Source organism: Limulus polyphemus, unplaced genomic scaffold (genome assembly GCF_000517525.1).
Source record: "Limulus polyphemus unplaced genomic scaffold, Limulus_polyphemus-2.1.2 Scaffold152, whole genome shotgun sequence".
NCBI classification, from domain to species: domain Eukaryota; kingdom Metazoa; phylum Arthropoda; class Merostomata; order Xiphosura; family Limulidae; genus Limulus; species Limulus polyphemus.
The window spans coordinates 152,497-165,769 of NW_013665762.1; the positions used below are offsets into that span (position 1 = coordinate 152,497).

General features: G+C 31.6%; 1 protein-coding gene across 1 annotated transcript in view; it reads left to right on the top strand.

The window, feature by feature from the left end:
- LOC106476026 (transcription factor Dp-1-like) overlaps positions 1–13,273 on the top strand; it is a 92,887-nt gene that overhangs the window by 66,407 nt on the left and 13,207 nt on the right. Inside the window, exons 5-8 of the mRNA XM_022381167.1 lie at positions 5,708–5,856; positions 8,106–8,271; positions 9,362–9,505; positions 12,847–12,950. Coding sequence (XP_022236875.1) covers positions 5,708–5,856; positions 8,106–8,271; positions 9,362–9,505; positions 12,847–12,950 — 563 coding nt within the window. The remainder of the gene's footprint in view (positions 1–5,707; positions 5,857–8,105; positions 8,272–9,361; positions 9,506–12,846; positions 12,951–13,273) is intronic.

Below are 13,273 nucleotides of genomic sequence, written 5' to 3' on the forward strand. Positions count from 1 at the left end.
CATAGTCAGATTTGTCGTGGTGATTGTTCGTGTACTTATCAGGAATTGTCTGTGTTCCCCAATTGTGGTTGTATACAGAGAATCCGATCACATAAATAAAACTTTGGCTCAACACCAGCTGTGTAGAAAACGGATTCTTTGTTTCCAAATCGGTCTATTTTTTTCTTTCGGTAGAATTTTACGTACTTAGGCTCTGCAAGTAAATTCTAACAATTCTATTTTGTGATCGTAATTAACTTACCTGTCGGTTCAGTTTTGCCTGAGAATACCATAAATCAATAGTACTTTTAAACGCTAATTGTAGGACCACGTATAATGTATACAATGTAAATTGTGAATCTGAATTACACCACAGGAATATTTATGAAACTGCACGTGCATTAAATTTCTGCCTAGTTTTTTTTTTTTCTTTTAAAGAAACGCTTCATCTTAATTGAATAGGTTTGTGTAAAAGTACTTAAAATTTCCGCACAGTGTTAGTGGAATGAATGCCAGTGGTCTATCAGCTCCCACATGTTATATCTTGAAGTTTATTGTTTGACAAAATTGGTCAGTTGCGGGAAAATATTATATTTAGTAGACTTCTTTAACTTCATCATTATTACGTTTTTATTTGTTTAATTTTCACTCCAACAAAATGCAGTGGTTCTTTTCTTTATGATCTGTGAATCCGTAAAATTTATCTCCTCTCTCTAACTGTTTATAAAAGGAGCTGTGAGAATTATCTATTGAAATATATTGAGATCTGTAAACATCTTACAGGCTGAAGGTGTATATGCACTAGTTTTGCAGGTTTTTATACTTACGGTTTCTCAATTATAAATTTAATTAGGCCCACGAAAGATCTTATTTATGGTTGCAAAAAAAAATCGTGCATACTATATATTTAACATTACACGCCATAGAAAACAGTTTAATTCTGTGGAGATACCGGTGTCTCGTTACTCGATATAAACAGGTTTTATAACCAAGATTCAATACATAAAATTATATCAAATAAATTGACTTTAGTAAATATAATTCATGATCAGGTTGTTTAAAATAAAATTCAAGTGTTGAGTCACAGTTATAAATAATTTGTAACAGTTTACTTATCCCACTATATTTGTATGTGGAAAGTCGAACTTCTTTGAAATCGATGTTTGGAAATCTTTCTTCTGCCAATCCCAAAATATTGTCAACTGCATCGAAGTTTCATTTAAACCTTTTATAAGAGAGAGAATCGGTTCTGGCTATCCCCATATTTCAACTCTGGCGAAATAGCCTTTTGGGCCAAAGCTAACACTATAATACTGATATCACTGCTTTTGACCTTTAATTTTATGGACCTTTGAACTTAACACTACATATAGACATAGGCGGCCTTACCTTTTGGGCAAACTTGGCAATTGCCCTGGACCACACAAATGGAAGGACCCCCCGATTATCATATGTTCTACATTTAAAGTTTGGTTACTGAGTTTTCTTATCATTATGGGGCTCCAGAATGACTATGACCGCCCTTGCGTATAGATGTACCTACTTGACGGATAGAACAGAGCAGACAAGAGATAGTTGAAGCCTAATATGAATCCTCCATCTGACCATCTAACAAAAAAAATCAGTGCTTTTACCATGGGTTCGCCTTTGGTTCCCACTTTTCTTTTAACATGGTTAGAACAATGCCTCTTTGAGTTCAAATCTATATTCTACAGGAGAAATACTTGCGACACCTTTATGATGTTCAGTCATGAATCACATATCTGTAGTTTTACTTAGTATATGAATATCTTCCACAATAGTACTAGGTTTAAACTGAAGAGAATGAGTCCAAATCACCAAAACGGAAAATTTAGATATAGCCAGTATCATAAACCACCCTGTACTGAATTATATTCACACATGGACATACTTATACATTTATAGTTATAAACTGATCTTATTGAATCGAGAATATAAATTATCGGATACTTTTAAGTTGTTCCATCATGAATTACAAATAATGAAACAAGGTGCTGTGCTGATTGCATAACCTAGCGAATTAATAAATAAAGTAATAAATAGTTTTCAAACAAGGTGAACATCTCCAGAACTAAGGATATTGATGAGTCCAAAACATAATCGTTGTCTTTACCGTAGGTTGGAATATTGAGTTTCGAAATAACAATATATTCTGTTCCACTAGTCTGTCACTTCAAAATTAGAGGCGGCTAGCGTGGTCTTTGTGTAGCTCTGCGCGAAAATACAACAGAAAAAATAAAAAAAAAAGCTAGGGAAAAATTTTAAGGATGTATTATACCGAGATTAAGTTGGACACAGTATATAAGTTTAGGGTTAAGAACCTGCCTAAAGCTTGTAGCGGAAAGGAGTTTTTGTTCAATAAAAAGCTTTAAAAAATATTGTGTGTATACACAAGCTGAGAGATCACATACTGGAGGGCTAGGCATGGCCAGGTGGTTAAGGCGCTCGACTCGTAATCAGCGGGTTCGAATCCCTGTCCCACCAAACATACCCTTTCTGCTGTGGGAGCGTTATAATATGACGGTCAATCCCACTATTCGTTGGTAAAAGAGTGGCCTAAGAGTTGGCAGTGGGTGGTGATGATTAGCTGCCTTCCTTCAAGTATTTCACTGCTAAATTAGGGACGGTTAGCGCAGATAGCTCTCGTATAGCTTTGCGCGAAATACCAAACAAAGTAAACCACATACTGGAAAGTACACGTTGATACACGTAAATGTTACGGTTTAAATCTCGAAAGCTAGCGAAGCATTAAAAACAACTAAACCTAAGATTTGTGATAAAAATAACGCAAATCATATTTGTTGTTTTTTACGTTCCTTGCAATTTGTATATTTCGGATTCAAAAACAGAGGCGTGTAAACATAATTTCAGATGTGTATTTTGTCTCCCACAAGAGTCATTTCATTAAATACCACAACTCGTGAATTGGTTTAGAAGATGAGAGAGGAATGTGAAGAAAAAAAAACCGTAACCGCATTTAAAAGAGTGATTTTTTGTACACATTTTAGGCCTATTATAAACTCAGCCTGCGTAAAATTTTCTGATTACCATATACAAGTAATTTGATTTCATAGGTTTTATTAAATGACTAATTCACAAAAAATAAAATACCTGTAATTGGTAGACTCTCAGTGTGAAATTTAAGTAAAGCATATTAAAGTTGTTCGTATAACTCAATTGTTTTTGCAACATTTTGAAAACATTTATGTTAAGAATTTTTAAGTCAGAAGTTTCACACTGCATTATATAACAGTGAATGCATCATACTTGATGTTAAATAAAATGATAATATTACTCTTGATAAAGAGCCTATTGGAGCAGTTATAAACATAGATGACATTTAAAAACTGATTATATTAAACTTACTGGATAAACTGAATAACAATTATCATTAGAAGCAATAGGTGGTGATAAAAGATTCAGAAGATTCAAGTTTCAACTGTAAGAGAAACTAAACGATCTTTAAAGCCATGGAATTCAGGAGTAATGAATGTGAGGTTATTACACGAATATATGTTTCAAAACTTGAAATTTGGCATGATTATATTAGTGTTTTAAAACATTCAAGTATAGACTGTAACAGTTAGTAATTGCTAATCATTTAGGAATGACTGATTTGGGTTTAAAATATTTTTGTACATAAAATACAAACTGGTCTGAGCTGTTTGAACTGAAGTTTTATCATGAGTTTATAATTAAAATTGTATAAATATACAGCAAGTATATAAGGATGCAAACTCAGGTACATTTACTGCATCCCTCAGTGGGAAAGTGATAAGTTTATGGACTTACACTGTTAAAATCTGGGTTTTGATTCCTTGCAGTAGACACAGCAGATAGTCCAATGTGGCTTTGCACTATAAGAAACAAACAAACGTTTACTGCTTAACATAGCAAAAAGTGCATAACTCTTTGACAGTGGAGATTCAGATGCAATGCCCCCCAGTAGCACAGCGGTATGTCTGCGGACTTACAATGCTGTAATCCGGGTTTCGATACCCGTGGTGGGCAGAGCACAGATAGCCCATTGTATAGCTTTGTGCTTAACTTAAGCAAATTAAAATTAAACAGATGCAATGTGGAAGTGGATATCATGACAATTATGAAAATAGACAGTGTATACATAAATATTTAAATTAATCTGATATATATTCTTTAATAAGTGTAGTCTCTGATTAAAATATTTCTAAACGCTCACCGATGAAACAGATATGCTAGAATCATAACAGTATTAAGCATCACTAGACACAAACACCTGGATATACTAGTTGAGCAATGGCAGTCAGCATTAGTAGATATCAAAAGCTGGTTATACTCAACGAGCAATGGTATTCAGCATTAGTAGATGCCAAAACTTGGATTCTCATTGAGCAGTGACATTCAGCATTAGTAGACACCAAAACCTGGATACTTATTGAGGTTTAGCGACTTAAAGTAAAATTGTTAGTTATGGTCTGAAAGTAGCTCATTGTGCAGCTTTGTTCTAAAATAAAAAGTAATATACATTTTATGACTCAACAGTTTCTTAAGCTAACCCACATTGAAGTTAAAGCAAGGTCACATTATTACATGAAGAAGACTGACTAAAGATGGTTTACATTATGTTTCAAAGCTATTTTCACCATAGACTTGTACTTGCTGAAATTTTTAAGTAAAAGTAAATTAAAGCAGTTAGTGTGTTTATGAAAATCATTATTCATGCAGCAATTCAGCAATAATCTGAATAGCGTGTAAGGCAACGAAACAAATGAACAGTCTGGTCGTACTACATGTGTATTATTTTAGATGAAAATTATGTATGTCTAGTCGTGATCAGTACAATATGTGTATTGAGTTTTTCTCTGGTACAAGGTATGTTCACAAACACACCACTTGTATGCTTACATAGGCATACCACTTGAAAATGGTTGCAAAGTTTGCAAGTTAAAGTTGTGAAATGACAATTGTTGCGTTGTCATATATCTCAAGAAGTTATTAGTATGTAGTACTGTACAGTAAAAGAAGTGCAAGTTTCTAATTATGTATAATGTACATGTAAATAGTTCTAGTTAAATAAATGTTTGCTGAAAAAGCTACCATGTATGAATTTTATAGACTTGGATATGTGACCTTTGTTTAATCTCCACAAAAATTCAGTTCTACTCACTGAAATCAAAAATTATAATGTCTTATCCATTATGTATTTCTGTAGTTGTACTTCCTTTGAATATTTCAAAATGTTGAACTGAAAATGTCTGAAAAACTAAGACCATCTGAGAAATATCCACATAGACAAATCAAATCACTAAAAACGAAATTTTGATATATATATTATCGAATTTTGTTTCTATTGATATGGATTATTGATGTTTATACTAGTTCACTTACTTTTCTGATTAACTTAAGGACTTGTGTGAAAAAATCTGAAAACATAAAACGAAGCATTTTAATATACTGTTATAAAATAATGTCTCAATGTCAAATATGGTATGGTAAAACAACTAATCAAATCTTGCACTATCTGCAGGATGTGGTAAAATTGTGTTGTGTAGAGGGATAGTGAAAATCATTATAACACAGTGAAACATTAAAATTATATAGATGTACAATTTTTGAACAATTGCTGATAGAGTGCAGTTTCTACTCATGTGTATTCCTATATTTTCTTAAAAAATTAGGCATAAATTATTCAATTAATGTAATTGTCTTTCTACCTTGATACTTACAGATATTAAACACACCTCAGCGTACCAATGTACATCTCATCAACACCAGTCCTAGAACTCCTCAACACAACATGACCCATGTGGCAGATCACGAAGGTCACTATTCAGGCAAACGACCACATGAACTGTCTCCACCAGACTTCTCTGAAAGGTAACATGTTTTAATCATGTATACATAGCATGGTTCATAGCATCTGCTGTAACTTAATATTCATAAAAGTTAGCATTTTTTTGACAAGTGAGTTTCATAAAGCTCTCGAGTTTTATAACAGCTGAAGTCTAGAAGTTAACTTGGCTTTGAGATTTTACGATCAGTGTGCATAGTTTTCTAGCAGGTTTATTGTAAAATATTTTAATAACTTTAATCGAATGTGGTCTAAATAAATTTGAAATGTGTAACAAAGTGAATTATTTGAAACATGCATAGAAGTTTCTAGGTCTAGAATATAGCATGTTAAGCTATAGAGGCTCATTAATTTATTGAATTTATATTAGGAGAGAGAGTTTTCAGATATGTATAGCTGAAATTATTTTATTTTTGAATATATTTTCAGTTTTGGTACATTTACAACATTTTAAGTTGTTTTTTTAAATGTAATTACATACATTAGAAATGTAAGTTAAGATGAGAAGTTGTGACCTGAGTGACGCAAAAAATGTTGCTCATGTACCTCGAGAAATTAAGATTTTCAAATTTTTATGTCGATAACCAAACATTCATTGTCATACTGTGTATCAGAAAACTGTAAACTCGTTTCATGCATACACACACACACACTTACTGGTTGACAACAGTTAAGCAAATTGATTTGTTTGTCTTTTTTTTTTTATCTTGTACATGAAAACATAGCTAGATCTTAAACTGAATTTTTGTAGGGGGGGATAGTTCATTTTAACAGCTAACTTGTATGCCATAATATACTATGATGAAGCTTAAAACTGAATAACAAAAGTACTTCGCATAAAAGATATGTGATATGACACATGTTATAGAGATTTATTTCTGAAGGTCTACACAAAAATACTTTGTTTAAAACCATGAGAGGTGATTTATTTTTAAAGTTGGATGATGCTTTCCAAAGACAGCTCTGTTTTATTTGGCATCGTTAATGTATTATTTAACATAAAGTTTTTGTTTGATCATTTTTGGAATGTTTACTAGATACATTTCATGTTTCATTATCAAGTAAGCTCCCTAGTGACTCAGCATTAAGTCTGAAAGTTTATAATTCTAAAAACATGGTTTTTATACTCATTATGGGCACAGCACAGGTAGCCTATTATGCAGCTTTGTGCTAAGCTACAAACAAACAAAATTATCAAGTAAGTGTATTTCTTGTCTTATGCATACAACATACTTGCTGTTATAAAATATGTTTTTATACAAGCTTGATAGCTCCACACATATAGGTATAATTGTGCAAATGTGTGTAAATAGAACTTTTAATAACTACTATACTGGTTTTGATATAATGAACCAATCTGCAATGTCTGCATTTCACAACTTTTTTTTATTTCTTGTCATTTTAAGTGCTTTTTTTGTTTGTACTATGTTAAAAATGTCTTATCTCAGAATAAAATATTTACACAGTACATGATAAGGTGAATTACATGTGTTCATTATTAAAATTGAGGGTTTTCGGTTTCACCCAGTCAACATTTGCATTTACAAGTGAATATAGATAGTTTAAAAATATTTTGTAAAGAATCTTTTTTTTAAAAAAAAATCTTGCACAGATTTAGGGGAAATGCATGGAAAAAAGTTAAGATGACATTTCATCTTATGTCTAAGTCTATATGAAATGTGAAAAAAGTTTGGGCTGGATAAAAGATTATTAATAAGATGCATCACCAGGAAAGTTCAAGATATGAAAAAATATCCACAGCTATTATAGATAGGTGTATAGTATTTGCTCTATGTGTATCTGTTCTTAAGCTCATTATCTCTCCTTGATACAATCGAAAGTAGCGTAAAAATGTAACTTGAAGTCCAAGTTATTTTTGCTAGATTTTCAATAGGAGGCTATGTGTGGTTCAATAAAAAAAAATGATTTGCTTCTCAACACTAGATTTCAAAATTTTGGTGATGGTGCAAGAATTTTTTTATGTTTATTTCGTAATTTGTTGTATTTTATTTTTCAACTTTCTTTTAATTTTTTTTTTCTTAACTTGGATAGAATTTATTTAATGATGTCAATGTGTAACTCAGCTGATAAACTGTCTTACACTTGGAAAACAATTAGAGGTTAGTTGCTTTCAAACCTATTATCTAACAAGAAGTGCCAAAGAAAGGAAATATTTGAGGTCATGTTGAGATGAGGAGATAACATTGTTACAGCTGCTTCATTTAATTTTTATTATAATATAACATTAAATTGTTTTATATTTTATGCCATTTAGCAAAAAAAGCAGAAAAGGAGAAAAGAGTGGTAAAGGATTACGTCACTTTTCAATGAAAGTGTGTGAAAAAGTTCAGAAGAAGGGAACCACATCTTACAATGAGGTAGCTGATGAATTAGTAACAGAATTTACAGACCCCCAGAGACAACTTTCTCACAGTGATCAGGTAAGATTTTTGGTCATGGTACTGAATTGTTTCTCTACTGAGCTGTAGAATTAGTAACATAATTTATATACAACCAGAGACAACTCTGTCATAGTGACCAGGTAAGACTTTGACCACGGTACTGCAATGTTTCCATACTGGGCTGTAGAATTAGTAACATAACTTACAGACAACTCTCATATTGACCACGTAAGACTTTGAACACAGTACTGAAATGTTTTCTTACCGAGTTGATAGATTACTAACATACTTTACCATTTATACTAGAAGAAAAAGGTTTAGAACACTGATGGCTCTCACATAATGACCTGGTGAGAGTTTGGTCATGATATTTAATTGTTATTCTGTGGAGTATTTTGAACCCACTGTACAGTTTGCAAGCAATATTTATAATGTATTTTTTGAAATTTTTTATTTTGCCCTGGAAATATAATTAAAACGATATATAGCATATTTCTTAAGGTTTTGACATTCAAAATAAAATCTTATATTTTTTGTTTAAAAGCATTAATGCTAGAAATGCTTTATCACTCACTGTATATTTTTAAACACCCTGTATGTTTGTTTTACAATGACAAAATATGTGTATCATAGATTTAGAAAGCACATCTTACAGTAGAATTGAAAAAAAAATAGCAAATGCACGATTATTAACTTTTTATAACACTGTAATATATCAGATAAGTGGCATGAAATTTCTTAGGTAACTATTAACCAACCAAGAAATATTTTAAAAGTGAAAGTGCATCTTAAAAGTGAAACTTGTGTAAGTTTTATTAATTTTGTAGGATGTGATACAGTAATTTCTACTTTTTATAAGTGACAAATATTTGTCAGATTTCAAATGCTAAAACCAACTATTATTTGGTGAAACCTGGAGATTTCATCAGTCTTCCAACTATTTTGCTCTCCATAAGGCTGTTTGACTACTTACAAAACATTTATTTATTTGTGATATGGAGGATTTTAATCATGTTGGCTCATACATATCTTATTAGTGAAAAGTTGCTTATTAAGTTCTTTTGACAAACTTCACCTTGTGAATATAGATTTAGTCAGCTAAGGCTAGTTTACACTTTTTATTATTTAGTCATACGATCAGAAGAACATCAGAAGAAGAGTTTATGATGCCCTGAATGTTCTGATGGCTATGAACATTATTTCTAAAGAGAAAAAGGAGATCAAGTGGCAAGGGTTACCAACCAATTCAGCTCAAGAGTGTCAAAACCTAGAGGTAGAGTTTTATAAAATCATTAAGTTCAGAAATATCACAATCTAGAGATAAAATTCGAAAAAAATCAGAACATTGTTATAATTTCCTAAGTTGCTAGTGTTTTACATATAATTTTTAGCTGATTTTCATATCTTCGAACATTGTTTGTGGATTTATACTACTGCAAAAACTCATTATGAACCTTTATATGCCCATGATATAAAAACAAAAAATGTATGATAAAAAAAAATTTGGTAAGTTGCATTAAAATAATCTGATTAAACCTTAAAGCTTTCAAAAAGTGGACCTGTCTTTAGGGAAGAAGACAAATTCACATATTGAAAGTGCTAGGTTTTCACTATTTTGTTTGTTAATGTAAACACTTACAAGTATATTCAGGTTCTGAACATTGGTGAGCTGTGTTGGGTTTTAGGAGCAGTCAGCTGGTTTTAATGTAAGTAATGACATACTCCATTTATTTGTTAGCTTTATTAATATTATTTGTTATAATCTTTATGATATTTTTGAATGTTAATTTTTATGCTTACAATGAATATTGTGCTTAATATATAAATTTAGGACCAATCTAAATCTCCTAACCTGGTTGAACCTGGTATTAAGATTACAGACAAAAATATTGTTAATAACTAATAACAGTAATATCAAAATTAGACAGTTAATATACCATTGCTGAGAAATATTTACATTTAGAGAAAAGTAAAAACCGACCCATATAGATAGTTGGTTCTCAATTTTGCTATCAAGGAAAGAAATGTGCTAGTACAAACTCCTTTCATATGGGATATTTTGTTTTTACATACATTAAGTAGACTGATCTTTATGTTGATTAGAGCTTTGTTTCTGTAAAAACTTGTGATGGGATCCTATTATTAGAGCCTTTTATAAATAACAAGCTGAGGTACCCATCCTTTGTCCAGGTTATGAACATAAAAAAATGTGGAGGTGGATGCTATGATAAAAATACAAAAATCCTAACTGTCACCTAATTTATTTGTAACATAAAATATTATTACAGTATTCATTATTGCCTCACAAAAAGTTTTGTACAAGCTTTAAGAATGTGGTCAGGGTGATTTTGTATGAAAAGGTAGCAGTCAAAGTATTGGTGATAGGAGTGCTTTCTGTTACCTGCTTTCAACACCCACCTCTTAATGTCCTTTCACACTCTTTCACTTTATTAATTAACTGATGGTCATTGGCTGCAGAAGTGTCTTACACGATAAAGTTGTATGGTCATGGGTCAAAGTAGGAAGTGGGTATAACTCAAGAGATGGCTCTTTATATGAGTGTTTTATCTGGTGGCTGTTGTAGTATCAACATCATCTGAGTTTATGTATAGAGAGATATATGCAAGACAATCGTGTGTCCTCCCCCACACTGTATGTATGTTATGTTATAGAAAATTTAATGTGTGTGTTTTCTAATAGCAAAGCCACATCTGGCTATCTGCTGTGTCCACTGAGGGAAATCAAATGCCTGATTTTATGGTTTTAAATCAGAAGACTTACTGCTGTCTCACTGGGGGATGGAAAATTTAATGTTTTTTTTTTTGTTTGGTGTAAGAATGTGGTACTGTGTATGAATGTAGTTAACATTAACTTATGTCAAAGATAATAAATGTTCAATAACATCAGTAATGGGTGTGGAGAGATTGTGATCACCCCATTAACATGCTCCTTGTTCCAAACTATCATCCCACAAAGTTTGGTTGAGATTGGCCCGGCAACCTAGGAGTAATTAAATAAGGGACAAACAGACAGACACACAGATTTTTGTGCTTTATGTATATAGATTCACACTGCTTTAGCCTGAAGTATGTTGACTCATCTAGTCCCTGTCCTATGAATTCCATTTTAACCAGTCTCTTCTTCTGGACACTTATCAGCTTTTGTCATTGTTTACAGAAAAGTTTTATTGGTATTGCTGCTTAGCAAGTAACTAGTGTAGTTTTGTTTAAGACTGCTTGCTATTTATTTGACAATGAAATTATATAAATATTTATTTTATATTTTTTGACTGGTGCTCACTAGGTGCATAATCATGCATTTTTATCTGATATCTTAATATTGCAGGTTAAGATTAAAATGATGCCCTGTTCTCCAAGCTTGTAACTGGTAATTTGTAGACACTTAAAATTTCTGACTGGCTCATTCTAAAGTTCAAGAAAAAAAGGGCTTGATGTTTGAAGTGTCTTTACTGTAAGGCTGTTATTGATATGTAAACATGCTCATTAAAAATCTGATGTCATTTTGAAGTATTTGAAAGATGTTACAGATTCTCCTCTTCAGCTTGTTGAGTCATCACTCTCTCATTGCTGCTTCAGTTATAGTGTTTAAGTACTTCTCTACATTTAAGTTCAAGAAATGGTAATCACAATAAAAAGAAACATCTTTTCATCTCTTCGTGTGAAGACTGTCTGTGATAATGAACCTGAACTTAAATATAATGTATATAGGAATAACTGGATGCATAAGATCATTTTTTTTACCAGAGAATGACCATGGTATATGCAACAGAAAAGTATGGGAAATGCTGAAATCTAAAGTAGCTTTTGTTGATGGTATTACAAAGGTTAATTTGATATTGATTGGGACTTTTTTGTATTGTCTTGCCTCTTTTCATCTATCCTTTTCTCCCAAAGTGTGGATATCTCTAGATTGGATGAATGGATTTTGACCAAACTTTTACAACAGTACTAAATACAAAGTTATAATCCTGATTAACATCTGAAGGTCATGGGTCAAAAAGTCATTGACACAAAGAAAATTCACCTTAATCTTCTAGAAATAACATCATCAAACTGGGGAGACTTAAACATAATGTATAACATTAGTGGAGACAGATGTTTCATAATCACAATTTGTACTTGGTCCTTAAAATTGGTGGTATTGCTTTGGTTAATTTACCACTGATAATGAACAGGAATATAAAATAAAAAGAATAACAAGTTAGCAGTATACCAAAACAAGATATACAAGAGAGCATCAGATCTGTGAATCCTAACATTTCTCATGATCAGGTAATTTTTATTGTTTCTACCAATACTGACTTCAGGCAGTTCAGATAAGTCAGTGGGAGAGTCCTCTAAGTTATAAACTTTAAGCTCGGTATAACTTAAAATGAGAGTAAAATATTGTGTGATGTCTTCCTTTTCATTGCTATGCCCAGTATATAAGTGTAAATTCTTCAGTTTCATAATAAGAGGTTAAAAGATGGTGAGTTTTATTTATTTTTTTAATTGTTCTGAACTGAGCATTCAAGGTGTGTTACATTAGAAGTTTTAGAAACAAATGATAATAGTTATTGTTCCTTCATTATTTCTTTTTGTGTGTGTTCTTCAGATAGAAAAAAAGAACAGGCTAGAAAGGATAAAAATCAAAAAGCAACAGCTGCAAGATCTCATACTACAGGTAAAAATGAAGTTGTCTGGTTTTCATAATGTTCAGTAACATGATTATTATAAGAAAGTTATAAAACCATTTTTGCCATTTACCCCTGATGAAGGAAAGTGGTTGGGTTATTGGGATATTCTTTTCTGATATAACCACCAGTAATATCCTTGGGTGTTTGAAGTTAAGATTATTATAGAAATTGGATAATTTTGTTATTCAAATTACAATACACCTGACCAGTACTTTCTTTGTCTTTTTGTTTTAATCATTCATTTGAAAACATGAGTGATTTGTCACATTACTGTAGCTGTTACAAATACTGTTCCTTGTCATTTTAACCTTTTTTTTTTCTTTTTATGAATTTTTTTTCTTTTTA